Here is a 27,542-nt window from a genome sequence, read left to right on the forward strand (position 1 = left end):
TATGCCTGCGGTGGCATGGTAACAGGTCAAATTGAACCAACAATTAAATATGAAGTAATTCTTGGTTTGCATCCACGGGAGAAGGTGATTATGTTGAAGGTCAAAACAATATAATTTTTTCTCCAAGAATTTACATGAAAATAGAGTTTAGTTCCCAAAGGAGAGAAACTTCTTGACCACCAACATGGCCGCCGTGACGTCACAACGTGTATAAAATGTGTAGAAGTCCTACATGATGCTTTATATTAGTAAAAGAGCGAATTCTCTTAGCAAATATATTTAAAAATCATATGATTTTACCAAAAGTGAACTAAAGCTTTAAGTAATAAGTTACCTTTTCACAATATTTTTCACAGCCGACACGGATGTGACTTATTCACTATCACATGCACAAAAACACTGACAAAAAGTAGATCTGGAAGCAAGAACACAGTTCATTAATCAGCTACAATTGTTTGCTCAGGAATCTGCACATGTTTACCATGGAACTGAACATCTCTCGTTTTAGTTTTCTTGAGAACGTAATTGAACACTACGGTTCGATTTACCTTCAAAAACCAAGTGAAAGAAAACTGCCGCACTTCTGCATCGAATGGTCCCAGTGCCCGCTCGGTTGTCGACCTGCAAAATATTTCAACTGAGTTTAGCTTTACATGGGAAATTTCAAAAAGGCTCTCCCTTTAGGAACCCTTAAAAAAGTCACGAGTCACGATCACACAATTGTATCCCGATCTCCGATGGAAAATTCAAAACGGGTTTCCTAAAACCCAAAGCAAACAAATTGACTTTCTGATACAAAACAGGTTATTTGGGAAATTCTGCAAATAGTCAGGTCTCTTAGTGCAAAATATAGGCCGGATCGTTACAGACGTGACAAAAGTGTCAAATTTGGCACAGAGCTTCCTTAGCACGTACCGATTAATACTGGAGGGGGTGCCCGTAACAAATGGTTCTAATTACAGATAAAAGGGGGGGTTAACTTCCACCTATACTAGCAGATTGGGTTCCCTGTGACGAGTACTCTTCTTGTTTGATTTGGCTAAAAAACATTTGTTTCAAATTTTCAAGTTTTTAATTTAGTAATGTTTAGTTGTTGTTACACTATTCAAAATATATAGTTTAAGACGTACCCAATACTGAATAGTGCCCAGTCTCCACACGGTAAGTGTGGCCATGTTGACTGTGCGGAGGGGGACATGCGGGTTTACGGTATTGCGGCATTCAGCTTTTTTTCAAGCGGTATTTCGGTAATTTTGATTTTAATATGCGGTATGCGGTTTTTCACCCTTTTCGTTTACGGTTTTCGGCAAAAGAAGATCGTTCGCAGTATATCAGTACCATTCAATTTCACTCCCCTGTCTAAAACAGGTTAATACAACCTGCAGCACAAACCACAGTAAGGTAAACAGGTTAATAAATGTGAAACTTTAGACTTAATGGTAATGACCGGGCTTTTCAATCGTTCTATCGATCAATTCAAGGTCTTCTCATGTTTTCTCCCGATGTCTTAAGTTGATTTCTGGTGCATACATGCTTGAGGTGGCAAACTCGCTAGATGGATACAGCTTTAAGTAAAACGTGACCAATCATAAAATTCGGTATCGGTATTTCGTCGAGTTTGGACACGGCATTTCGACTAAGACTTGTCAGTGATAATATCATTACATATTATCAATTTAAACAGATCACAAAGCCAGCTTTCAAAGATGTCGTACAATAACATAAAACCTAATTAATGCATCACATCCTAAACGATAGAATCGTTAAATTTTGACATGCCACATAAACGACCTCATGAACCGTAACTGACAAAGCGCCCACTTTGTATATTGTACAGCTAAGATTAGATTATAATTTGCTTCGTTGGTAACCCTGTCCTTGAGATAATGATTAAAACACGTCAACCTCGTCCTCAGGGGGAAAAGGAGGAGCAAGGGTAGCACAGTTGGTTAGTGCGCAGCCTTCGGTGCGCGAGGTCCCAAGTTCGATCCCCGGTGTCAACATATCCTTATTTCAACTTCTCTCCTTTCTGTGTAGCTTTGACTAGCTTTAACTACCCTTACAACGGAGCATTAATGGAGAGAGGGGGGTAAAAGGAGCGCACCGTCGACCTCAAGCTTATCAGTTATTATTACTGTCACGAGTTATTGACGTAAAATATGGTCGCTTTACCTTTTTCTACCTTTTTATTAAGCCCTGGGGACGAAGTTGTAAAACATACCTCTCCAGGAATTTTTAACACACTTTATTTTTTACACATTTGCATTTAAAAAGAAGTGTACGAGGTCCCTGCATGCCTAGACACCTGTAAGCCGCTCATTCAGTTCAGAGTCCTTGCACCAGAGTGTTAATGATAGGTCTATACGATCTTTGACTTTCGAAAAAAGGAAGGTCGTGTGTTACAATTTACAAACAAACTAACTTCAGAAGAGCTGAAATTTACAGGAACAAGGCCTCTTTTAGCCAACCAATGATGCGTCATTTATGAAAATGAATGTAAGTTGTATGATGCAATTAGGCAAATACCTTGTGGTTACGAAATCCTACGATCATGAATTCCTCAAGAGCAATTCAGTCACCAACTTTTCACAAAATAATGCTGTGGAAAATTAAAGAAAATACCACAAAAAGCAAGGGCCAACAATAATTATGGCCTGGTCCCTTATAATAATGGAGTGGTCATGATAAAGAAGCCCATCAGCCCGAGCTTTGACCACTCAAACAGATTTCTGACAGCTTAAATAAGCAAAACTTTGCATTCACTTATGCCTATGTTGCCACTCCAGGAGCCTAGAAATCGGCTCCTGGTCACACCTTGCTTTTATTGCTGAATATCATTTTAAAGAGCTTTACGAAATATTTTGTTAATAGAGGTGTTTTTTGAACATGATTGAAATTTAGAGATGGTGACAAAAACGAACACAAAAAAAGTCACAAAACGAGACGCATGAAACAACCGCAATCTAATAATTATTCGTGTTACACCGATATAAAGGGCTCCTTTGGCTGCTATGCTGACGTTTTTGAAAATGGAAGTAGTATCACAGCTAGTCCCGGGTTAGATATACCGTTTATTACCACTTTCACAGTTCCTGAGACTTAGGGCCTGTTAACATAAAGGTGGGGGACCCCAGGTAGGTGATATAACGTGCTTAGGTGGGGTAAAAAAAAACCCCTCCTTTACATGTAATCTTACAAACCCGCCATCCTGGGGTGCAGTTTCTCAAGATTATTGAATGGTCACTAAGCACGTAGACAAGAAAAATGCTGGCAAACCACGTCTACGCTCACTTGCTGCTCTTGGTGCAACTTCAGGGTTGTGGCGTTCTATTGTTGCCTTTAACAATTATGTGAAGCCACCCGGCGCCAAAGTGAATTTTGCGCGAATTTGATGTATCACGAATCCGACCCCGACTAGCCTGGGTTACCTCACCTTGAAACGTTGACATGGCAAAATTTGACCTCAGCTGAGAGGGTTACCTGCTGTGGCAGACCGGGCTACCCACCTTGAAGGTTCACCCCACCTATCATGTAAACGTGATCAAATTAAAATGAGAGATTATATGGACAGGCGGGTTACCCCACCTAAGTGGGTGACCATGCCTACCTGGGGTCCCTCTCCTCCATGTAAACAGGCCCTAAAAGTTAGCCCGGCTCCCTTTCTACAGTTTCAGCAGTTAAACCATTCACCATTTATGATTTGAGTCAATCTTGTACCACTTGAGTCTCACTTCTACGACTTGTTAAGCTGTTATTATTTCTGGACATGAGTGCTTCAGTGCCAAATGCAGAGGCTTCATGATAAAGTGTGCTGTTTCTTTTTTTCGTTTATGAGACCAGATTCTTTTTTGTTTGTTTTTGCTTTGTAAAGCTTAGACAAACTTCGGGAATTGTAAATGATATGACTTGTGCCACGGTGCTTGCTTCTCTGTCAAAACATGCACGTGCGTCCAGCAGATAAAGAGAGACTGAAAGGCATCCAGGCCTATGTTAAGCTGAAAAATTAATTTCCTCCCTAGGAAAGAATTATTTTGGGTTCTGTCATTTCGTTATTTTCTCTTCATGAACAGCTGTCATAAATCCCTGATAATATGTGATACAACAGACTCTTTGACAATTTCTTTTTTCTTAAATTTTGTTTGTGAATCGCTATCCCATACGCTTTCTTTAGCTTAAAGTGAAGTGTAATGACAAGTAATACTTGATAAATAAGACTTAAGCCACACAATAAGGCCTCCTCTAATTGAAATCCATTAGAAAAGGAGAAGAGAACCCCAGAAGCTGAGTACTTGCAAGTTTTGAAGCAAAGACGAGGCCATCTTAGAAATGACTTATGAAAATGTGGGCGGACTGTGGACTTGCTTTAAGGGCACAGTAATAATCAACTTAATTATACAATCAATAAGCTAATAATGGATGGGAATGCCAGATGTTCGAGTGAAATTGTTGTTCACAACATGAGAAGAGCATTCTGAGTGATTTAAGGTATTAAATAACAATTTTCAATCAAAACACCACGGGGACCCCAGCAGGTGAAATTTACAATAATTAAATCCTGTTAAGCACGCTTCAGTGGCATATTTGCATTGGGCACCCCCTCTAATATTCATGGTACTGCAATAAGCTATCGCTGTGCAAAGTTTGGTGCTTTTGTCAACTCTGTAACGATCCTGACCTTAAGAGACCTGACTAAAATGCATACTGAAGGAAGTGTTAATCGCCATCGCTGAGACTTGCTACTTTTTGTAAAAATTTACAATCTTAAGCAAAGAACAGACCTGTATTATTGTCCACGTAGAGACTGAGTGAAGACGTGATTCAATTCGGTGCAGAGATCAGCAGGGTGACAATAATTTATACAGAGGTCCTTGATTTGAGTGACGTGCCTCTTGTATAAAGGGCCTTGCAATAATCTCGGTTATATCTGAAACAAATAGTTGATCATGATTCACTCATACCAAAACAAATGACCAGCGTTTTTGTACATTTCTGGCAAAGAAATGATTCTAAAATGGAATAACAGGAATACAACTCTAATTTCTCAGACCTGAAATATACACCTTCAAAAACACGCGATTTCAGCACTGCAGTTAGTACAGTTCCTTTGTCTTGTTTCTCTGTATTTCATCCTTACAAATAAAGCAGTTTATATTGATTAAACTCCTGAGGACACGGATTGATGCGCTTTTGTCAGTAGACGGAACTAGCTCTTGTTCTCGATCGAGTTACGAGTTCTTAAAAATTTATGTTTTCAAAAGAAATCGATGAGAAAGTAAAAAATCATGCCTTGATCGATACATGCAGCAGATTACAGGAAACACACTGAAATCATTGCTAGTGAACCGTTGTCTAAAAACGTAAAAAATAAGGGAAAATTTAAAGTATTTATAAACAACGCGCTCATAAACGCAACAGAATCTGAAATGAATTTCACAAATGAAGATCCTGATGTTACTTACTCGATTGCACCAAGAGAGAATGATTATCTCTTGATTGTGCACCAAGAAAAGACAAATTTTATACAAAGTGAGAAGTCAACTTAACCAAAGTTAAATTTCTATTTGAGAATTTTATAGATCAGAAAATACGTACAGAAGAACACGCAGATTGCGCCCTAGCCTAAGTATCAGGCCTTCCTAAGGGGCTAGGGGAGAGGAGATTTGAGATGGGGGAGGGGGGAGGGGGCTCCCTCCTTTTTTCGCTTCCATCTTTCCCCTTTTCCCCAGAAACGCCGGATACTCAGGCTAATTGCGCCACGATTCTCCATGCATGCAGCTATAGAGGCTGCTCTGGTTAAATTATCCTTTGTTATTCAAAACCATAAAAATATAGAAAGTACCTCTTCCCAAGTGCAGATGTTTACAGCGTTAAACTAAAGATAAAAAAGGAACTTGTTTCAGTTGCTTAAAAACAGAAAGGAGGTTGAAGGAAGTCGTACGAAGTGTGTGCGTCTCTAAGGTGTGACCTAAGTGTTGTGAAGTAACCAAGGAGATTTGTTAGGCTCTAAGCGGAGAAATAGAATTTTTATACGCATTGTGATCGCAAGAATACGCAGCTAGCAAAAAGGGGGCAAAGTACAACTCCAAACAAGAGTTGCCCTGAAGCAAGTGAGCTCTAAATTGATTAAAATGTAAGTAAATAAATCCAAAACAAACCTCAAGAAGTGATTTGGTTAACTGTTGGATAAAGGCGGAAGAGAAAACGAAGCTCAGAGGTGATTTTGCTTAGAGCCAACTAACGCGATTCTTTCCTATGAAAAAAGCAGTCATTGATTATGACTAAAAGAAATCATTTTACATTTCTATGTAGAAGGGGTTTAGGTTGATTTGTATAGTTTAAGAAGACTCTTAATACGACAATGGAATACAGCGATGTTACGTAAATTATAACTACATCAGTTTTTTTGGTTATATTTTGTTTTTGCTGTATTTAACGTCAAGACACGACGCTGTCGTTAACATCAAACCTTCACGAGTTCAATGATGAGGTACCTCTTTTTTGACAAATTTCTTTCAAGCTTGAAATAAACTGTAAATTCGCTAAGACACTAAAGGTGGAAGAAAAAAATACTGATTTGAACGAGAGAACTATCGCCTTGCCTTGCGTTGACATTTGGCTGATCATTAAAAGCAGGTGACTCGCTGTTTAATATCCGCTTGCTTTCATGCCCTTTTTAACCATCGATTTTCGTATTCACTGGCGACATATTTCACCTTACAAGTCTTCTACGTGGACAGTAGAGCTTCAGAAAGTCTGCCGCGACCTTGTAGAACTAAATGGGTATGAGAAATGCTAGGCCAGTGATATCATGTGATATGAACCAACTAACTTTACCAAGGCTTGGAGGAAGTCTCACTAAAAATAGAGCGGATGACATAACTTTTAAAGGTCCTTTTAAGACACCCGATACTTCCTGTGTCGTAATTGATCATGATTGAAAATCTTTGAGTTAACTGGATCATGTTGATTTACAGATTTAATTACGAATCTTGATGTGACAAGGAAATATACCATTGGAATTTACACAGAATCACGCGACTTTACAACAAAGCAATTTGGTGTAGACTTGTCCATTTTGCTTCATTTTGTCTTTGTTAAATTCCACGCAAACGCTGCGGATTTTCTGACATTACTGATTGATACCATGTATTCACGTGATGTCGTGAAATTAAAAGTATCCCGTACATTCTCAAGTTCGCCGATTTAGTTGATCAGTTCTAAACTGGTTGATTTACTACTCATTTTTCGCGCAGAAAGTTCGTTTCCAACTTGAAATAAAGTGTACATACGTAAAGACACTGAGAGAGAAAATCTGATTGAAGGCATGAGAGAACCATAGTATTGTATAGTGGGTCGAGTCCAATACTATCGGATAGTTCACCAGAATCTTTGAAAACTCGCGATCATCCCCAGAAGTCACGCGATGTTAGCGAAACAGAGTTAGCCAGGAATCACAGCAGTTCTATGTTATTTAAGTCCAATCAGTAATGCTGCAATGGGTTCACTCCACTACATTGTAGAGGCTAAGGACAAATGGCCTAAGGCGAAACCGCAGTCTGATAATTTTTGACCACTTGACAATTTACGTACATACCGTTCATGCTTTCACGTTCACAGCTCTTGAACGGTTCATTGTTACAGGACTATTTATGGACGAAATATTTCATCTTAATAAAGTCTGTTAATTTATGTCCGCAGAAAAAGCCGTAAAAAAGTTTGATTTTGTTATCGATAGAAAGTGCCCATGATCTAATAAATCCAAAATTGAGGAAATGGAAGATCAAGTACTAATCTAATACCTTTACGGACGCCTATTTCCCTTCCCCGTTACAAAGCAAGTTAAACACGCCGGACAGGGGAGGTATTGAAGCGAAATTTGATGATGTGGATTACCAGACATTTCCCTTCGATCGCACTAATCAAACTCGCATTTTCCGGCCTTAAAAATGTACATTCTCAAAAGGAATCAATAAGAAAGTAAAGAATCATACCATGATCGATGATGTGGACTTCTACATGCAGCAGATTACAGGAAACACACTGAAACCATTGCTAGTGAACCGAAGTGTAAAAACGTAAAACAAATAAGGGAAAATTGAAAGCATTTATAAACAACGCGCTCATAAACATAACCTCTGATATGAATTTCACAAGTGAAGATGCTGATATTACTTACTCGATTGCACTAAGTAAAGGCAAATTTTATAGAAAGTGAGATGTCAACTTAACCTAAGTTAAATTTCTATTTGAAAATTTTATAGATCAGAAAATGTGTACAGAAGGACACCGATCGATTGCGCCATGATTCTCCATGCATGCAGTTATAGAGGCTGCTCTGGTTAAATTATCCTTTGTTATTAAAAACCATAAAAATGTAGAAAGTACCTCTTTCCAAGTGCAGATGTTTACAGCGTTAAACTAAAGATAAAAAAGGAACTTGTTTCAGTGGCTTAAAAACACAAAGGAGGTTTGAAGGAAGTCCCGGTACGAAGAGTGCGCGTCTCTAAGGTGTGGCCTAAGTGTTGTGAAGTAACCATGGAGACTGGTTGTCTCCGCGAAGAAATAGAATTTTTATACGCATTGTGATCGCAAGAATACACAGCTACCAAAAAGGGGGCAAAGTACAACTCCAAACAAAAGCTGCCCTGAAGCAAGTGAGCTCTAAATTTATTAAAATATAAGTAAATAAATCCAAGACAAACCTTAAGAAGTGATTTGGTTAACTGTTGGATAAAGGCGGAAGAGAAAACGAAGCTCAGAGGTGATTTTGCTTGGAGCCAAGTAACAAGATTCTTTCCTTTGAAAGAAGCAGTCATTAATCATAATGAATAAAAAAAATTTTGCATTTCAACGTAGAAGGGGTTTAGGTTGATTTCTATACTTCAAGAAGACTCTTCAATACGACAATAGACTATCAATAACCTAACAATGATCACGCGAATTTAATATAACTACATCAGTTCGTTTGGTTATATGTTGTTTTTGCTGTATTTCATTTCAAAAGTGAAAAGCAGTTTACATTTATTGAAAGACACACAGTTAGTGCTGTTTGTCGATAAGACATGAATAGCGATATCACACGAATCTTGTGAACTCTTCTCCCGAAGTCACGCGATTTTAGCGAAACAGAATTAAGAATCACAGCAGTTCTATGCTGTCTATCTCTATTCAGTAATGCTGGGTTCACTCCACTGCCTACATTGTAGACGCTAAGCTCGAAAGGTCAAAAGCGGCATCACCGTCAAATGTTAACATTTTAATTACGTACTGTTTATGCTTTCACGTTCACAGCTCTTGAAGGGTCCATTGTTACAGGTCTATTTATGGGCGAAATATTTGACTTTATTCAAGTCTTAGAAGTGCAGATAAAAAGTCGTAAAAGGTCTGACTATGTTATCGATAGAAAGAGCATGACTTGATCGAAAACTGAGTTGAGGAAATGATCCGAGATCAAGTACTAACACTAAATAGCAGCGGCTTTATTGGGCTGATTTCCCCTTCCAGTGTTACTTGAAAAGTGAGTTAAAACTCTGGACAAGGGAGATATTGAAGCCCTCGCAAACAACCAGAACCTGCACTCGATAAACGAACAAACACACTGATATTTTGATGACTTTGATGAGGACTATCAATTCTACCAAAGCCAAGTATTTTGAAGATGATCAGACGATGCGAGCACCACTAACGGTCGAGATCATTGAGTTTGGAAGGAATTTGCCTTAACAGATACAATATTGTCCGAAAAGTTACAGCTGATTTCAGTGCTGTGTATACACCCTGATTTTTAGACATGATTCGACCGTCATGATTCGACCGAGAGGTTACCAAGCAGTACAGTATTTTACCTTGAATATCCTACAGGAATCAAAGCACACAATCTAAAAGTTACTTTAATGATAGCTTGCATGTTTCTCGAGTAATTCAGAAAAAGAAGACTGTGATCCATAATTTGTTCTCCTTTGCAGACAACAGCCTCTCATGCAACGTCATGCAATCTAATTAATCGCAATACATGTTATAGGACGAGTGGACGTCTCGATCAATTGGTAGTCTTTACACTAGAGCCTAAATAAGCTAAGAAATATTTCAAGACAAGTAAATTTTAATTACTTCAAGTAAAATAAAGCTTCACACACAACCGATTCTTTTTTACTTCAGGTTAACTAAGGTCATTTTCCCACGCACCATAATTAAGATTGATTGACATGTTTTGCCTTTCTCAAAGCTCAAGAAACCGCAAGTCAGCTGAAAAAAGGGATGGTTTTCAAGTCGCTTGAAACTTTCTTGAATCGTTTCAACTTTCCGACTTTAATTTAATGAGATACAAAGTAAAGTTACTTGAGATTTTACTTAGGTCTTCACACACTAATTTTTGGCTAAGTAAAACTTAGCAGCTCTTAAGTCTTACTTAACAGCTTAGGGGTAAAGACAAACAATACCCTTTTTCAAAAAAAAGCAAATGTGCTTTCTTTTATGTATGGTTCTCTTTATTTGTGCTCACTGGGGACATAGGTGGAGGACCGAACATTGTGATATTTTTCAATGGTTGACAAAACAAAACTTTCAAACTCTCCAGCAAATTCTTTCACAACGGCAGACTGATCAATTTATCTGTTGATTTCTTCCGTAAAACGTCAAGTTTTCCTGTTATTTTTTAACCATGCAGAAGCTAAGTAAGGACTAAAAAGTACTAGCTTGAAGAAATACAAATTTGCCTCCCTGTTAACTAAATTTGCATCACTGTTACATGTAAATTACAGGTGGTATTCACCAACCGCAAAATACCGAAACCTTGTCAAACGGAAGAAGACTAAACGATAAACCATCGGACTATTTAGCTTTTCGCCGTATTGATAATATTTCGTCCACTATGAAATCGTCTACATAAATACATTCGAACTCGGCAATCGAACTCCAGGTTTATCACCTGATCACATGTTATCATAATTTCTGTATCATGTCGCTGCCTTCCAGGCAACAAAGCTTTCCTCTTCAGGTAAAACGCATTTGTCGGGATTCTAGCTTCGTTACACTTATGTCCTTTAGTGCTAAACTTTCCTTGCCAGCCAGATTTTTCTCTCACTGTTTCGGATCCCACGGCAGAACTCTCAATTATTTTTGCAACCCTTTACGTACTGCGAAGCGATACGTCACGTGATTAGTGTCGAATCATGACCGTCGAATCATGTCTGAAAATCCGGGTGTATACATAGCAATGAAATCAGCTGCAATATCGATTTGTTCTTAACGCCTTTAAATCCAAAACAGAGATATCATGCTACAGACAAACCTGTTTTCGGGAGCGGCAGGGAAGTAAGCTGCTTGTCTCAGAATAGTATGAAGGAGTTTTCGGTTGATTGACGTCAACTGGGAATTAATAAGGTACTGCTGACGTCAAAAGAACAAAAGATCGTTGTCGAAAGATGCTTCCGGGTGGACACATCCTTTTTCGGCCAAACCTTAAATGGGTATGTACTGTGCCATTGTAAAGGGTGTGAAACAAATTTATTGAAATAAGTAGACGAAAATCTAAAACAAACCTCAAGAAGTGATTTGGTTAACTCTTGGATAAAATCGGAAGAGAAAACGAATCTCAGAGGTCTTTGCTGGGAGCCAAGTAACGCGCGATTGTTTCCTATGAAAGAAGCAGTCATTGATTATGACTAAAAGAAATTTTCCATTTCAGTATAGACTTTAAGAAGATTCTTTATATAACAATGATGGAATACGTATACAACAATGATCACGCGAATTATAACTACATCAGTTCGTTTGGTTACTCGAGTTTGTCAGGTGTTTTTGCTGTATTTCATTTCAAAACCGGTTTACATTTATTGAAAGACAAGACATTAAGAACGTGTTTCTTCAAAAGAAAACCAGAAATAGACACGATGCTATCGTTGACATGCATAGCGATATGATCCCATACCTTCGCGAGTTCAATGATGAGGTTTCTCTTTTTTGACAAATTCCTTTCCAGCTTGAAATAAACTGAAATTTGTGAAGGCGCTGAAAGTGGAAGAGAAAGTACAGATGTGAACGAGAGAACTATCGCCTTGGATTGCGTTGCGATTTGGCTGATTAAAGATAGGTTACTCGCTGTTGTCCGCTTACTTTCATGTCCCTTTTAATTATCGATTTTCGTATTCATTGGCGAAATATATCAACTTGCAAGTCTTCTACGTGTACAGTCGAGCTTCAGGAACTCTGCCGACCTTGTAGAACTAAATGGATATGAGAAATCCTAGGTGATATGAACCAACTAACTTTACCAAGGCTTGGAGGCCGAGTTTGACTAAAAATAGAACGGATGACTTTACTTTTTAAGGTCCTGAAGTTACCCGATACTTCCTGTGTCGTAATTCAGTTATTGATCATGATTGTTAACAGAATCATGTTGATTTACAGAATTAATTACGACCCTTGGGACAAGGAAATACACTATTGGAATTTAGACAGAATTACGCCACTTTACATCATAGACTTGTCCATTTTGCTTCATTTTGTCATTACATTCCACACAAACGCGGTTTACCTATTTTGAGAGACATAATATCACGTGATGTCGTGAAATTAAAATCTCGAGTTCGCCTATTAAGTTGATCGGTTCTTAACTGGTTCATTTACTACACATTTTTTACTACTCATTTTTCTTGTAGAAAATTCCTTTACAACTTGAAGTTAAGTGTAAATACGTCCAGACACGGAGAGAGAAAATCTGATTGAAGGCATCGGCCGAGAACTAAACCATTGTATAGTGGGTGGAGTCAATACCATCGGATAGTTCAGAGGCCCTGCCAGGGTAAATTCCGACAAGCGACATGACCCAAAAAGTAGCGACAGAGCCTAAAATGAAATGGTGACAAGCGACAACCTCCCGCTGCCAAATTGCGACAGTGACGGCAAAGCCGAGAATATGCGACAAAGAACGGTGGTTTGGCTAATTTATCACCAGTCTGAATGCCTAGAAGAAGTAATTTTCGTCAATTTTCCTTGCGCTTCAGAGGTTGTCTCTCGTCAGGGAGTTTCAGTAGACCCTCCTGCGCGCGTCGCGTTGGCCCGTCGCGTAATCTTCATTTACGCAACCCCGCACAACTCCTGGGAGACCTTGGGACTAGGTTGTCCGTCAGATAGCTTAATTTACGCTCGCTTTACTTCTCTTGTAATCACTACTTTCATATAGGCCATGACTCACCTTGTTTTCCCCCTCAGAATTTTGCATAACCAATGTTTCCAAATTCTCCAGGGTATTACAGTCGTCCCAAGAGAAATCGAAAACAATGGTTATGCAAAGTTTTGGGGGGTAAACAAGGTGAATTATGGTCTATGTGAAAATGGTGAATACTTTGCTTGTTTCTGAACTTCTCATATCCTTGTCGACGGTGGAGAGACCAGGGACCAGATAACTTAAACACCGCACAGCGTGGACCACCGTTAACCGGCCTTCATGTACGATTTATCAGGTCAGTTAGTCTTAAAATGTTGAACGTGGATCACTTAGGGTGTGCTGACAGTGTTACTTTAAGCGAATCCAAAAACGGATTTCTGATCCGAGATTTGCCGGATTTCGCGGTCGAAAGGAACGTGAAATCCGAAATTGGATTTGTGACCTTGGTAACCTTTCGCAAACGCGTGCAATATGCATGACAGCCTGAGCCTCTCAAGAAATGACATGTTTTCTACTGTTTGACAAATTACGCGATTATACCGTGCAGAATTTTGTGGTCGGCAGTTCGAATAACGACGATGGAACACAAACAGATCAAGAAAGTAGCATGTTAAAGTTGAAAATTATCTAAAGGTTGTCGGCTCAGTTTGATCCAGTTTCGTAGCTCGGTTTTCTATGTAACACGATCTTGTGCCTATTGCGTCCAAGAGCGAGTTTGTAGAAAGATAGCAGTTATTTGTCCCTTTTACTTATTTGTGTTTTTAAGCAATCTTTAGCGACAAATGGTCAGCACATGGACATTTTACTGTACCACCATGAACAATCTTCTAGTGTTTTCAGATGTTTTACGGCAAATGGCAGCAATTAGGAAACTCTAAGGGAATACTTCAACTGGAAGTACAGCTGGATCATCTGACTAATTTCGAATCCACTGTGAATGGAACAGCGTAGATGACTAATCCGTTAATCTGGATTTGGATTCTTCGGATTTCAAATCCAATGTGAATCCTTTTTCAAAAAGGATTCACCAGATCAAAAATCCGAATTTGGATTTGCCGAAAGGAACGTGAAATCCGTTTTAAGATCCAAATCCATTTCTGGATTCACCGAAAGGAACACACCCTTAATTGTGAATGGCGATGTATAGGTGTTCTATACGCGAAAGGTTAACTGAGAAATTGCTCAACTGTAATGGTTTCTTTAAAACCCATCGCTATCCCCCTTTTCTAAAATTCCGACAAAGACAAAGAATTTTCGTTCAATTTCCGACAGCGACGTGAAGCATTAATAAACGCCGACACGAGACGTTTTAAAATTCAGACGAGCGACATGGGAGCCCCCCCTGGCAGGGCCTCAGTTCACGCCAATCCGTGTGAACTTTTCTCTAAAGTCACGCGATGTTAGCGAAACAAAATTAAGAATCAGAGCAGTTCTATGTGTTTAAATCTAATCAGTAATGCTGCAATGGGCTCACTACACTACATTGTAGAGGCTAGGGATAAAAATAGTTTGAAGTGACATCACCGTCTGATAATTTTTCGTGCATACCGTTCTTGCTTTTACGTTCATAACCCATGAACGGTCCATTGTTACATGGCTATTTATGGACGAAATATTTCATCTTAATTAAGTCTTTTATGTGCACATAAAAAGTTGTTAAGAAAATCGGATTATTTTATCGATGGAAAGTGCATATGATCTAATAAATCCAAAATTGAGGAAATGGAAGATCAAGTACTAACACTAATCATACATATCGGAGGCCTCTTTCCCTTCCCCGATACACAGCAAGTTAAACACGCCGGACAAGGGAGACATTGAAGCGAAATTTGATGTGGATTATCTGACATTTTCTTTCATCGCAGTGATCAAACTCGCTTTTTCCGTCGGATCATTTCTGCTCATGCTGGGTGAAAGTTATACTATAAAACGTCACTTGTACCAAGCGGCATGCACATAAATGATCTTGCAGTGCATGCATGATCACTGAGTATGGAAAGGATATGTAGACAGTTTACACACACACAAAATTGACTTTCTTTGCAAAGACTGCTACACATCGCATAGTTATTTGTAAATGTGTCAAATCCAAAGAAACAAACCTGTTTTTGAGAGCTGTTAAGTAGATGTTTGCTTCAGAAGATGTGGGGTGATCGAGTGGACGCTGATATCAGGGTGCGGCTACTTAATAATCAATGACGCCAACGTCTGGGAATGAGGCACTTGAAAAGGCTATTGATCACGCGATATCCTGCTTCAAAGGAACAAAAGAGCAATTGTATTGGCAACAAGGCATCTGTTTTGATGTGGAAAGAATTCTTTTATGTTACAAACCTTTTTGTATAAGCTAGGTAAAGCGGGAGAAATTGGACTTTGAACAGAAAGTTATATCGAATCTTTCTCGGAAAAACAGGAACATTTACCCTCTACTCTACCTTTATGAGTATCCGGTGGGGGCGCCAGATTCTCTTTTCACAAATGCCCATAAACATAGCCATACAATGGCTTGGTCATGCAACAAATCATCTATTGTTTTGGCGACTATAATTGTAGGTCAACTAGTTTCAGGTTGTTATTCTCTTTGTCGTCCGCTTTGGTCGTTTTGGTCTATGATATGGACCTTTGCATACCGATTTCTCCTGGACCAATTAAGCTTTCCACTTAAGTTATTGAGGTGGTAATAAGCAAAATCAGCAACCATAGAGCTTTCCCCTGATACCTTATTTAGCACATTTTGAAAAATCCTGACAGAGTTACAGACAAAAAAACAAGCAACATTTGGGGAAAAATACTTGTGGAGGCAAAACCACAACGACAAACCAGCGAGGGTCCGCCGGATCTTTAGTAGACCTGGATCAGGGGAAAAAATCCTGTGACAATTTTGTTATTTACCCGACTACCCTCTACAAATTAAATTTCTCTCTTTGTTGGAAACAAATGCAGCCAAAACATCGTTTGAACGAAAGACGATAAAGTGGGCAACAAAAATGGCTATAAAAAGAAAGGCAAATGGAAAAAGAAGAGAGCGACAAAAATTGAAATAGGTTGAAAAATTGTCTTATGCGTATGCGCGAAAAACAAAAATGCTGCTTTAAAATTTTAAATGCTTAATTACGTCCAATAAGTAGAAAATTATGTCCTTCGTGTTGGAAATCTCTTTTTTAGCCATTCCCATGCTAACTGGGTAAAGAACGGTTCATAAAGGAGGATTTGGTCCAACGGTTTTTTCCCTAACCATTACGTCCCATGAATACTTTGGAAAAAGCACGTTGGCCGTATTAGCCCATCTATTTTTAGCCTCTTTAGTTGCGGGGGGGGGGGGGGGGGGGATAGTAGCAGTTATTGTTCCCTTCTCCTCTCCTGATTTTTTTATGATTGACGCTCTAGCCTGAGTATCAGGCGTTTCTGGGGAAAGAAAAAGAGAGACGTCAAAAGGGGAGGGGAGAGAGCGAAAGGAGAGAAACAACTCTCTCTCTTACTCCTCCCTCCTTTAGAACGTGCACTTGAAGTGCTCCACGAGATATGCTTGAGGAAAATTATTTTTACTAGCCATACAAAAAGAGCGATACATTAGAAACTAGCCCCAACTGCACCATAAACAAGGATTGCTATTGTATCCGTAATTTCCCAACTTTGGAAGTAAATTTACGTGCCACCCAGTAATTTTACCTCCTACGAGTAAAACTCTACCAGATATGATAAGGGCTATCATAATACTGGACGAGCGGGCACTCCGCTTCGTTTATCAGGACAAAATCTCTACGGAGTATGAGACACTAGTTGTTAAAAATGGATATAGCGCATTAGCAAATCAAAGACTTGCAATTGGGAATGGAAACATACCTACAAGTATTTCCGAGTTATTGACGGCACGAGTCCAATTATAATTTACGTGGTGATGCTATTTTAAAGTTACCTAAAGTAAATTTAACAAAGTATGGGATCAAGTCATGAAGATACCAGGCTGCCCGACAATGGAACACTATTCCAAACAATTTAAGAAATATTGATAGTTACCGCAGTTTTAAACGTGGACTCAAGGAGCTCGACCTTGCGAGTTTATAGTCCCTTTCGCAATTTAACTTAGTTTGTCTTAGTATTTAAGTATTATATAGTTTCTATAATCTTAGCAACTCGCCTAAATTACCTTGCAATCTTCTGGATAATACAAGAAAATTCCTGCTCTTCTGTATGGGTCGATCAGCAACCCTCGCTGACTAAAAAGTATCTCTATTTGATCTTTTCTGTAAACCTTAGGCTAAAAAATTAACTGCAACTCGTCTAAAATTCCTAAAATTTGGTTAAAGTTCAGGTGTAAAATTTGGAGGGCGGTTTGGCTGGATCGGTTGTGTTCCAGACCTGGTGTGGGGATACCTTGAGGTCAGGGTGATGGGAGGTAGTAACACATGTTTTGAAATGTGAAATATAATAATTTAATGAAAGTTTTGTAGTTGGTGTAATTTCATTTCTGGCCCAATAGGTCGGGAATTGAGTCGAGTGGAGCAGTATGGTCTTGTAATTTTGATCAGCCTTCCTCTCTTTATTTTGGCCTCTGCGGGATCAACAGTGTTTTGGATTATAGGTGAGTAAGAATGTTGTAAGTTTTCATATTTCTCTCTTTAGTAAAATTTTATGTCTAAACTAAAGGCGGTTATAGTATGTGGTAATAGGCTCCAAGTTCCCCCAGGCCGCTGTATTAAAACAAGGTTAAGTGCTTAGCATTTGATATGGAAATGATTTTTCAACCTCACGCAGATAAAACTCTTTGCAAGAAAGATTGTGCACTTGGCTTCATTTTGAAAGTGAGGGTTTTTGGAACTTGGAAGTGGCAAATTCTTAACTTCTTTAAAGTTTGAGCCATCACTTGACCTACCCCAAGGGCATGGCTCAAGGACTGCAGAAGAATTTTCATTCATTTTTGCCATTCTCAGACTCAAAAGTTAGAATCGCCCTGTACAGTGCAGTAAACAGTACCACAGGAAAGTACTACTCAGTAGCTTTTATTTGAATGGCCACACATTGAATTTAATTTACGGTTATAACTGTGTTTTATAAATTATATGCCCTCTAATAGTAAAGGTTGACAGGTCATTTATTTTTTTTTTTATCAGGTGCATCATTCTTTATTATTGGCCTCCACGCATCACTCTTAAGCACCTCCGACACTCCTGAAATAACAGAGGAACTGACCATGGAAGAAGTTTAGATTTGTCTTAGTTTCAAGTTGGTTAACATGTAACACTGATAACACCACTGGTTTTGAATCTTAATGGACAGACACTTGGATATGAATGTTTTGGTTCCAATTTTATATCCCCTCAAATATGGGTCTTGTGAACATATGTAAGATTATAGTGATAGACAAAGTACAAAGGAAAATAATACCAAAAAAAACAACTGCGACAAAAAGTCAGCCACATAGTTGTAGATTTTTCACACAGGGATGGTGAAACTTCTGTAATATATACAGCAAGTGTTTAAGTAACAAGTTTCTTCACTGTTGTGCTGCTTTAACAGACAGTTTCAGTTATTTTTGTATGACTGTTAACTCTGTAAAACCTTGATCTAAATCTTTAATATTGTACCTCCCTAGTAGTGCAAAACAATGCACATAAAAACCGCTCATTAAGGTTATTTAGGTCAAGGTTTTACAGAGTTTACTACAGTCGTACAAACATACTTTGTGTCTGTTTGTATGCACAATAACGCACTAAAGTTAGTGCAATAATTATTAGAATGATGCAATGAGGGTGCATGATATGAAATAAAGTTATGATGACACCTCTGGATATACTTGTTAAGAATCATCCTGACAAACATAAATCTAGATTACATAAACCTTTAAATAGCGGAGGGACACCCAAGAAACCACAGGAGGCTCAAAGATTGGTGTGCTGCTTGCCTGGGGGCTTTCAGCAATATAATACAGTGGTGGATCCAGGGGAGGGGCCCAGGGGGTCCGGACCCTCGCCTTATTTTTAGACCAAAATGAGGCCCAAAGGGCCGAAAAAATATATTGTTTTGAGACCGGGCCCCCCCTTATCTCAGAGTCTGGATGACACCCCCCCCCCCCCCCCCCCCCTTATCTGAAGGTCTGGATTAGCCACTGTAATAAAGTACCCCTCCCCAATGAGATGCTTTGTTAACCACTGTTCAGCCCATGGTTCATTCATTTAACGCTGCCGATGTTCAATACCGGAAGTAATAGCCCTGCTCATCGCATTAAGTAAGATGACATAATTATCCTGAAAGAAAAAAAATGACCAGTTTAACTTACGACAAGTTTTGTAAATGTTAACAAAAGGCTAAGTAGCTCAAGGCGGAAGCAAGGTATTCTTATCCTGTGTGGGAACATAATGTCATTGTTTTCCAAAATCTCCTATTTTGTCTGGAAAGGTAAAGCGTATTTGTAATTAAGAGAGCATTATTTTCAAAAAGCGGAGTTTTTCGATAGCCTAAAATGCGGCCAATTCTCCTTCAATTCCGCCCACCTCAAGGAAATGATCCTACTAGCGTTGAAAACAGTTAGAAAAAAAAACGGTACAAATAACACGGGAAAATTAGAGTTTCTTTTTGTGTGTCCAAAACGTTTACAGTCGACTCTCTTTTAACAGACACCCCTATAAGACGGACACCTCCGTAAAACGGACACTTAGAGTTGGTCCCTGCCTTTCTTTACTCCTTTTATTTGACTCTCTATAAGACGGACACCTCTCTAAGATGGACACTTAGTGCCGGTCCCAAAGGTGTCCGTCTTAGAGAGAGTTGACTGTACTTAATTATTTTCACAAATAATGTACACCAGATATTTAAAATACAGTGGAAAAGAGAATTTATATACAGGTTGTAATGAATTTATGTACAATGTCGTATGGTTGATTCTCCTCCCCCCGCGCCACAAGGGACGTAGCCCGTGTACAGACGCCCCTCCCCTCAGAAAAACTCGGGGAGATCGCCGTCATCATTTTAGCTAGATATTCTATTGTTGATTCATCCACGCCAAATGATTGAGCTTCTTTGCTGCCACGTTGCACAGCAGAATTACACATTTCTTCGGGTCTTACAGTTTAAATTTATTTACAATGATAACCACACTACAAATCTATTGTACTGCGGCGTAGCGTTGAAAATTTATACAATATTACACTGTCCAAAAGGGTACAGTTTAGGAATGTTGCTTAAGGCCTATCAGTTTCATCGTCCGCATTTTGCTTGTGCCCCCTCATAAATGACATTCTACTTTGGGAACTAGGCGGATGTGATCTCAGCGTTCCATACGGGGAAACACGTCCGGGATTTACTGGCCAGTGTGTGACTGAAGATGTAACGGGACCACTACGATAAGGAACGCCTGGAATTACGTTTTGTGAATGCGTTCCATGCTGTGGGGGTCTTAGGGTTCCATCCGAGGGAAATGGGATTACTGACAGGTGTGTGACTGAAGACGTAGCAGGATCACTACGATGCGGATCGCCTGGAATTGCACTTTGCGGTTGCAGTTCATACTGTGGCGGTCTTATTGTTCCAAACGGGGAAGAACGTCCGGAGATACCTGGTAGGTGGGTGACTGTAGACAGGCCACAACCACTAAGATAAGAAGCGTCTGGAAATGTATGGTGCGGTTGCAATTCACGCAGTGACAGACTAGGCGTTCCATATGAGGCGCGTAATTCTGGGGTTTGTGGCTGGAGGGTGTAGGTTGATAAACCATAACCACCAAGATTCGGAATGTCTGGAATTGTACTTTGGTGTCGCAATCCATGGAGTGCTGGACTTGGCGTTTCTTGGATTCTTGGTGGGTGAGTGATTGTAGACACACTCAAACATCTAAAATTAGACGCCGATGGAATTGTAGTTTGTGGTTGTAATCCATGCATTGGCCTTCCCAGCGTTCCATGAGGGGAACAAAATTCCTGCATTTCGGGCGGATGTGTGACAGTAGACATACCAGAACTACGAGGATGCGGATCGCTACCCAAGGACCTTTCCGGAGTAAAGATGGCGGATGGGCCGCTGTGATGGTGGGTGCTGCTATAAGGGGAGGAGTAATGCTGTGGATAAACAGGTTGAGGGCAGGTTACATCGAACAGCGCCGTGTGGTGACTGAATCCATGCGCCACAGAAATGGGAACCTCCGCTAAAGGGGACAATAGTGGGAATTAGAATTCCACATTAACATGATGGTACAGTGAAAGCCACTGATTAAAGATATTTACAGTCATAAAGTAGATTTCCTCCTTTCTCAATGTTACAAACCCTCTTTTCGAGAAGCAATATTACATACAAAACAAGACATGGAGAAATGAGCAATTGGAAAAGTAATGATTACAGACGAGATAAAAGGTGCTAATTTACCCCGCTTTCTATTTTTATAAGGCTTTCTGTAACATGGCTGAATTCGCGAGCGGGCAAGATGGCCACATCTTTTCCGCTCGTGATTTCCATCGGTTGTCCCGCAAGAAAAATTCTCTTTCGATCATGAAATAAATCCTTCCTCTCTCGTCTGGGTCCATAAAAACGCAAAAATTCGGCAGTAAAAAAAACCTTGAAGGCAAAAAACGGCAACTGGGATTTGTCTAGTTTTGGACAGGGATAATAAGAACTTCAAGCGTCGGAAGTCCTTAAACATTGTCACATTAGTGCCCAAAGCTGTCAGGGCGTTTATCGAATTGTAGAATTTTGACGTAGTTTTCACAGGGGTGGACAAAAAAAGAAAACCTTACCAGCACGATAGTGAGGCAATGGAACTGGTCTTACGGTTTCTTGACCGTAAACAGGAAGCGGTGCATCGTAAGCACTGGGGCGAGTGTTCCTTTGCAACGCCGTCGCAGTCTGTGGGCGTAAGAGAAGAAAAGAAAGAAAACAAGCTGATAAATTCATACGATTGTCAAGCAATAACTGTTTCTTCAAATGTAAAATGAACAAAAAAGGGTGATGCATGTGCAAAGTGGTTGTTTTTATTGCCGTTCTCTTGACGTCGCTGTCGTCGTTGCTTTTTAATAGGGAGCTTAAGCGACAACGACGATGACGGCAGTCAAAACATCACTAAAAAAATGAATTTGCCTCCTTTCAAACTTTATCGCGTCTATTTGGAACCGCTCAATTCGTCAAATGTAGGCGACTTTTTTCGTCGTACGTCCACGTCCTCCGCAAAACGTCGCATTGGGAGGTTTCACGTCGCAGTCAGGTAGTGGACCTTGGTTTTGCTCATAAAACCAATTGTTTTTTGACGTTGTAGTCGTCGTCGCGCGCGTTTCGTCGTCGTAGTAGGGACCTTAAGATCCGAGGACGGCGACGGCAGAGAAAACGTCGCTGAAAAAGTGAATTCGTGTTCTTTCAATCTTCATCGCGATTACTCCAAGTCACTAACTTTTTCAAATGTAGGCGAACCATCCTAAAGTTGAATTCCTAAGAACCATAACCAAGTGCAGAAAGAGAGAGGAAATTTCGTCGTCGCTTGTGTACTTCCTCTGTACAACATGAAATTTGGCATTTTCACGTCGTAGTCGTGCAGTGACGGCAAAGAAATGATGTATAAAAAAGCGTGATGCACGTGCAAAATTGTTGTTTTGCTAATTAAACCTATTGCTTTTGTGGCGTTCCCGTTGCCGTCGTCGTCATCGGATCTTAAGGTCCCTAATTGCTCAAGCTCCCTAATAGCTCCCTATTTAGCCGAGCGCTAAGGAAGAAGACAAAGGGTCGAGCGCCGAGGCCGAGACTGAGTATGGAGCACTTTCTGTTCGCCCGTGACTCCTCTTTTGTGATCGGCTTTTTCAGCGTTTTTTTTGTGCCTATATTACAACGACTGTTCTACACGAGTTAAGTGAGTGGTCAAAATTTAACTATTGTCACTGCATAGATAATTATCCCGTAACGCAGGAAATAAGAAACTCCTTTAAATTCCGTCATGTCGAGTTTGCGCGATAGTGGCATGATGCATCGTGACCATCGCTTTGAATTTGCCCGCCTCCTGGCCAGTTCAACTGATTTCAGTGGAAGTGCCTTTGAAGTTTCGCCTCTCCCACCTCCCCTAGTGGCGTGTTGACATCGCATACCCTCATTACTCGGTATGCCTATTGTCCTAGCATTCGCAGTTTCGTCCCATAACTTAGTTTCTCGTGATAGGAAAATAGGTATGCAGTTCGTCTATTATACTATGCCAGACTACATGTACTGCTTCAGATGTACAAAGATTTGCCCATGATCTTCACAAAATTACTTCTAGTTGTTATGGTAGAGTCCGTCGTAGCGTTTTGCTTTAATGTCGTCCCTTAAAAATTTTCAGCCCCGTTCAGCTGCCCTTTTTTCGTCTTCCCCGCTCCCCGCTCGGCTTGCTTTCCTCGTCGATTTTTTGTGCTCCGTTCTATTCGCCCCTTTTCCCAACCATGGAGCCTGGTACCAGGTTATCACTAGGGCAATGAGGATTCAAAGGCGTCCTTAATGAAGATGAATACTGTCTGACAAGTTTCCTGAAAACGTTGGTCATGAGAATATAACTCTTGCAGAACAACGAATCAGGAAGGACTTTAAGTTCAACTTATCAACAACTTTGTTACCGAGCAGGCGTCTCAGTAAAAACAAATCCTAACCACTGTTCAATTATAATATTTACGAAAAGCTCTCCGAATCCAGATCCATTACCTCATTAACGAACAAACATTCCAAATGGGACTCGCCATGTGTAACTGTAGACAGACCAGATCCACTGAGGTAAGGATATCTCCAGGACCTTCCAGGTGTAAAGATGGTGGACGGGGTGTTGTGATGATGGGTGTGGTTATCAGGGGAGGAGTGATGCTGTGAATCAACACGAGGAGGGAGGTATCCACTGAAGGATGCCAGACCGCGGCTGGATCCATGCACTGCAGGAGTAAGAGATCCCGCTAAAACCAAACCGGCTGTAGAGAGAAAAGGTTAGAAATTAGAATCCCACAAGCAACACTCCCGCTCCTGATGAGTTCATTCAATCATGAATGAGATGAGATGAAAGTTAAATAACGTTTGACCGCAATGGACTTGTGTAAAACGTCGCATTGGTGCTGCGAACTGTTCAAAAAATAGGGAAGTTGAAACCTTACCAGCAGGATCGGGAAGCACTGGGAATGTTCCTACGGTGTCGGGATCGTGAGCCAAGAATGATGAGCCGTGAACACTGGGGTGAGTCTCTTCTAGAATCTGTACAGGTCATAGAAGAGAACAAGAGGTGATAAACTGATAAGATGGTCGAGTAAAAAGAATCTGTTTAGTTAGTTGTGAAAAAAGACCACAAAGAGAGGGAATCTCAGTCCCAAACCAGGTCAAACTCGTGATCTTATACTGACTAGTCAGATCAATTGTAACAAAAATTAATGCTACGCTCTTTAGTCAATTTAATTTTTCAGGCAAGCCTCACGCTACGTGACGTAAACCCAACATCTAAGTTCGTGTCTCGTTGATAGAATGTAAATAAAATCTTGAATATCAAGAAAGATAACGCTGAAATTCATAAAGTAAGACTTGAAAACTCAGTAGTACACCTCATGAAGAAAACGTAAACCAAATGAGGGGTTTTTAATCTGATAAAACACGCCGGAAGAGACATTGGGACTGACGACCCGCGACGCTGAAGAACAAAACGACGGTGCCGGTTACTTTGAACGCAATTCACATGTCCAATGATCAAGGAACAGAAAAACAGACCTTCATTTGCAATCAGTGAAAGTTGAAGGATAACCTTTCTTAAGTAAATCTTATACAAAGCATTGATTAAAACTACAAGGAGTGAACTGAAATGAATTTCAAAAACAAAACTGAAGTCAAAACTATGCCTTCTTTTGACCTTATTTCTATGACCAACCTGCTCCTGATCGTCCCCTAAGCCAGATGAAGAATCAGGAAAGAGGCGTGGGAACAAAAATTTCCAATGGTCCTCTGATAGCCACTCGTGTTCAGGCTTGGGATCGCCATTGAGCTCCTGAAACATGAAATGTCGACCATACAACAAACATTAAATGTAAGGTTTACAGGCCTAAACTTAGTTTTCTTTCAACTGAAACGTGACCAGAGGAAACGAGAAACAATATAAAGGTGAAAACTCCATTATCAGCAAGTTCAGACTACGGGGGTGCAATGAATGTACTGCAACAAAACCTTAATACAGTCAAATCTCTATTACGCCAGCTCTTTGTCAAGCGGTCGCTGCGGAAACTTTTAAGTTTATAAAACCAAATTGCAAAAAAAAAGAGTCACTTCTCTAATATAACAGAATGAAAACTCCTTCAGCTCACTGGAGAGAGGGTTCAAAATGGGTGGGGCAGGGAAGGGTGGTAACGGTACATATGTGGAATAAATGCCCTGGCTGGCTTTACATTCAGTGTAAACTCCAAGTGTTGTTGTTTCTTTTCAATTATCGGAGAAAAAAGGTCTGAAACACACGATCATGTGGACTCCCAAAAGTTTGAAAAGGGGACAGACAGTTTTTAATAATCAATGATTGACCTTCAATTTTCTCTGCCAAACCTAATATTTCTGTTTCTTTTTTTTTTTTTGCACCCATGATGATTTAATTAGAAACAAGAAAATCAAGAGCAATCAGTTATACAAAGTAATTTTTGGTGGCGAAAGGTATTTTAGAAATACTCACTTTGAACAGAAAATAGTTTCCTTTTTCTAATGCAGGGTCAAAGGTGCGGACCGAAAAATAAATGGGAAGGCGGGAATGCTGGCGCTACACGCAAACAAAAGGCGGGAAAATGCTACCACGTAGCATATCGTGATTGACAGGAATATTTCATGTGCTTAATTTTAACCAATCAGCTGTGTCCACGTCACTAGCCTTCTCTCACGCCACTTTGAATGACAGTTTGTTGCTCACTTTACTTGAGTTTGTTCTTCAAAGAAAAAATTCAACGCAATAATGCTCAAGATGGACGGGAATTCAAAATAGAATTAGAAAACAAGGTAAAAACGTGAGTGAGAGAAAGATTCGGCTTATTTACTCTGGAATTTGCAGAATTTGTCAAAGGATTTGTGGAGGCTAGCAGGAAAAAAACTTATTAATTGAAGACACAAAGCGACGCAGGATTTGCTCACGCCATAGTGTTTGTCGTCAAGCTGGAAAAACATGTCGCCGACAAAATTTGACAGTTAATACCATAGTGGAGTGCAATTACTTACGATAAAATGTACGGCGTTAAATTTGAACCCAAGTGTCTTTGAGGAATTGTCTGTTTTGTGGAACGTTATTTAAAAAAAACCTACGCTACTGAGCGATCGAGGTCATTTATGAAAGGACACGCAAAGAACACTCAAAGAAAAAGGACACCAAGCTCTGAAAAGACTTCTTCGTTTTCTGGACTCTCAAACAAACTTTTCTTGAGTTTGACTGATTTTAGGAAATCTTAGCGATAAAAGTGAAACTGTAAGTTAACCTTCCTTTCTCTTGCTTTGCAAATTATTGGTTTGAATTGAACATGAACTGAACATACTTTGACTTTATGCTTGTTGTTCATCATTTTATAAAAAGTAATGAATTAAAATTGATTCTGAAATTTATAATATTGTGGAATTTTTGGGTTCTATATGTAACACAGTGTTTGTTATAAGTGAGCTCACATCGAGTTGAACCAGACTCGAAGAGAAATTTCATATCTGCTCGCTGATCCATTATTTTGCACAGTGCAGACACGTTCAGATTAATTTACTTGTTCTCCATTAAAACATTGTTTTGAATTTAGTTTAATCAGTTGAAAGAAATGAATTCGAAACGATACTTTGAATCTGCTAAAGTTTTTGATTTGTTTTCAAAAGTAAATCTCGTGTTTTGTCGGGTATAAAAATGACAAAGAAAGGAAAATGGCGAAAGTCAAGAGCTGAGTAGAAATAAACTGTAAACAAAGAATAAAGAAACAAATTGCGATAAAATTGGAAAACTTACGTGGTAGGATGACACCAGCCAAGTGATGTTTCCGTGCTGCTTGATGGCTGATGAGAGATTCATCACCTGCTGTGTAGTCATCTTCACTTCTAAAAGCTCCAGTGTCTTCAGCTGAGGAGCGCAGCTGAGATGTTTAATCAAGCTGTAGACTCCTGCACCCAGAAGAGGATTCCTTGACATGTCGAGCAACTTCAAGTTTGGAGCTTTTTTAAATAAAGTGTGGATGAACTCCACAGCAGGTGATGATATTACATTGATACGATTGAGTGTTAAGTACTCCAGTTTGTGTGTTGTTGGGATGCTCCTCAGTAGAGACTCTGTTACCTCAGCATCAAACACTTCACCGTCTTTACCCCAAACCCATATCCAGTGTGGAGCGGTGATAAACGGCATCATCTCAATCAGCTGTTCCATTTCTGACCTGTTCACATCAAGAGCTTCAATCCTCCGAACCCTGGA

At 39.8% G+C, this 27,542-nt stretch overlaps 2 protein-coding genes and 1 long non-coding RNA gene across 5 annotated transcripts in view; all 3 read right to left on the bottom strand.

The window, feature by feature from the left end:
* Positions 1–4,924, bottom strand: part of LOC140951110 (uncharacterized) — a 32,138-nt gene extending 27,214 nt beyond the window's left edge. Inside the window, exons 1-3 of the mRNA XM_073400327.1 lie at positions 4,779–4,924; positions 549–621; positions 335–415 (exon numbers count right to left, since the gene is read on the bottom strand). The gene's annotated coding sequence lies outside the window, so the exon portion shown is untranslated. The remainder of the gene's footprint in view (positions 1–334; positions 416–548; positions 622–4,778) is intronic.
* A 23-nt stretch (positions 4,925–4,947) lies between these two features.
* On the bottom strand, positions 4,948–15,540 carry LOC140951123 (uncharacterized). Of its 3 annotated transcripts, none has more exons than XR_012167245.1 (6): positions 15,271–15,540; positions 11,930–12,009; positions 11,541–11,635; positions 8,703–8,797; positions 8,386–8,418; positions 4,948–5,349 (listed from the first exon to the last, which is right to left on the bottom strand). It is a non-coding gene; the product is annotated as an uncharacterized lncRNA (long non-coding RNA). The 3 variants fall into 3 exon arrangements; XR_012167244.1 differs by lacking the exon at positions 4,948–5,349 and adding an exon at positions 7,123–8,052 and having other exon boundaries at positions 15,271–15,539; XR_012167243.1 differs by lacking the exon at positions 4,948–5,349 and having other exon boundaries at positions 8,107–8,418; positions 15,271–15,537.
* A 3,727-nt stretch (positions 15,541–19,267) lies between these two features.
* LOC140951116 (uncharacterized) lies at positions 19,268–26,010 on the bottom strand. Its single transcript, XM_073400336.1, has 5 exons — positions 25,005–26,010; positions 24,247–24,343; positions 23,810–24,066; positions 21,892–22,000; positions 19,268–21,305 (listed from the first exon to the last, which is right to left on the bottom strand). Exons 1-5 carry the CDS (start codon positions 25,128–25,130, stop codon positions 20,347–20,349), a joined length of 1,548 nt encoding a protein of 515 aa, XP_073256437.1. The 5' UTR covers positions 25,131–26,010; the 3' UTR covers positions 19,268–20,346.
* Positions 26,011–27,542: the final 1,532 nt, after the last annotated feature.

The sequence above is a fragment of the Porites lutea genome, chromosome 10, assembly GCF_958299795.1.
Source record: "Porites lutea chromosome 10, jaPorLute2.1, whole genome shotgun sequence".
Taxonomy (NCBI): Eukaryota; Metazoa; Cnidaria; class Anthozoa; order Scleractinia; family Poritidae; genus Porites; species Porites lutea.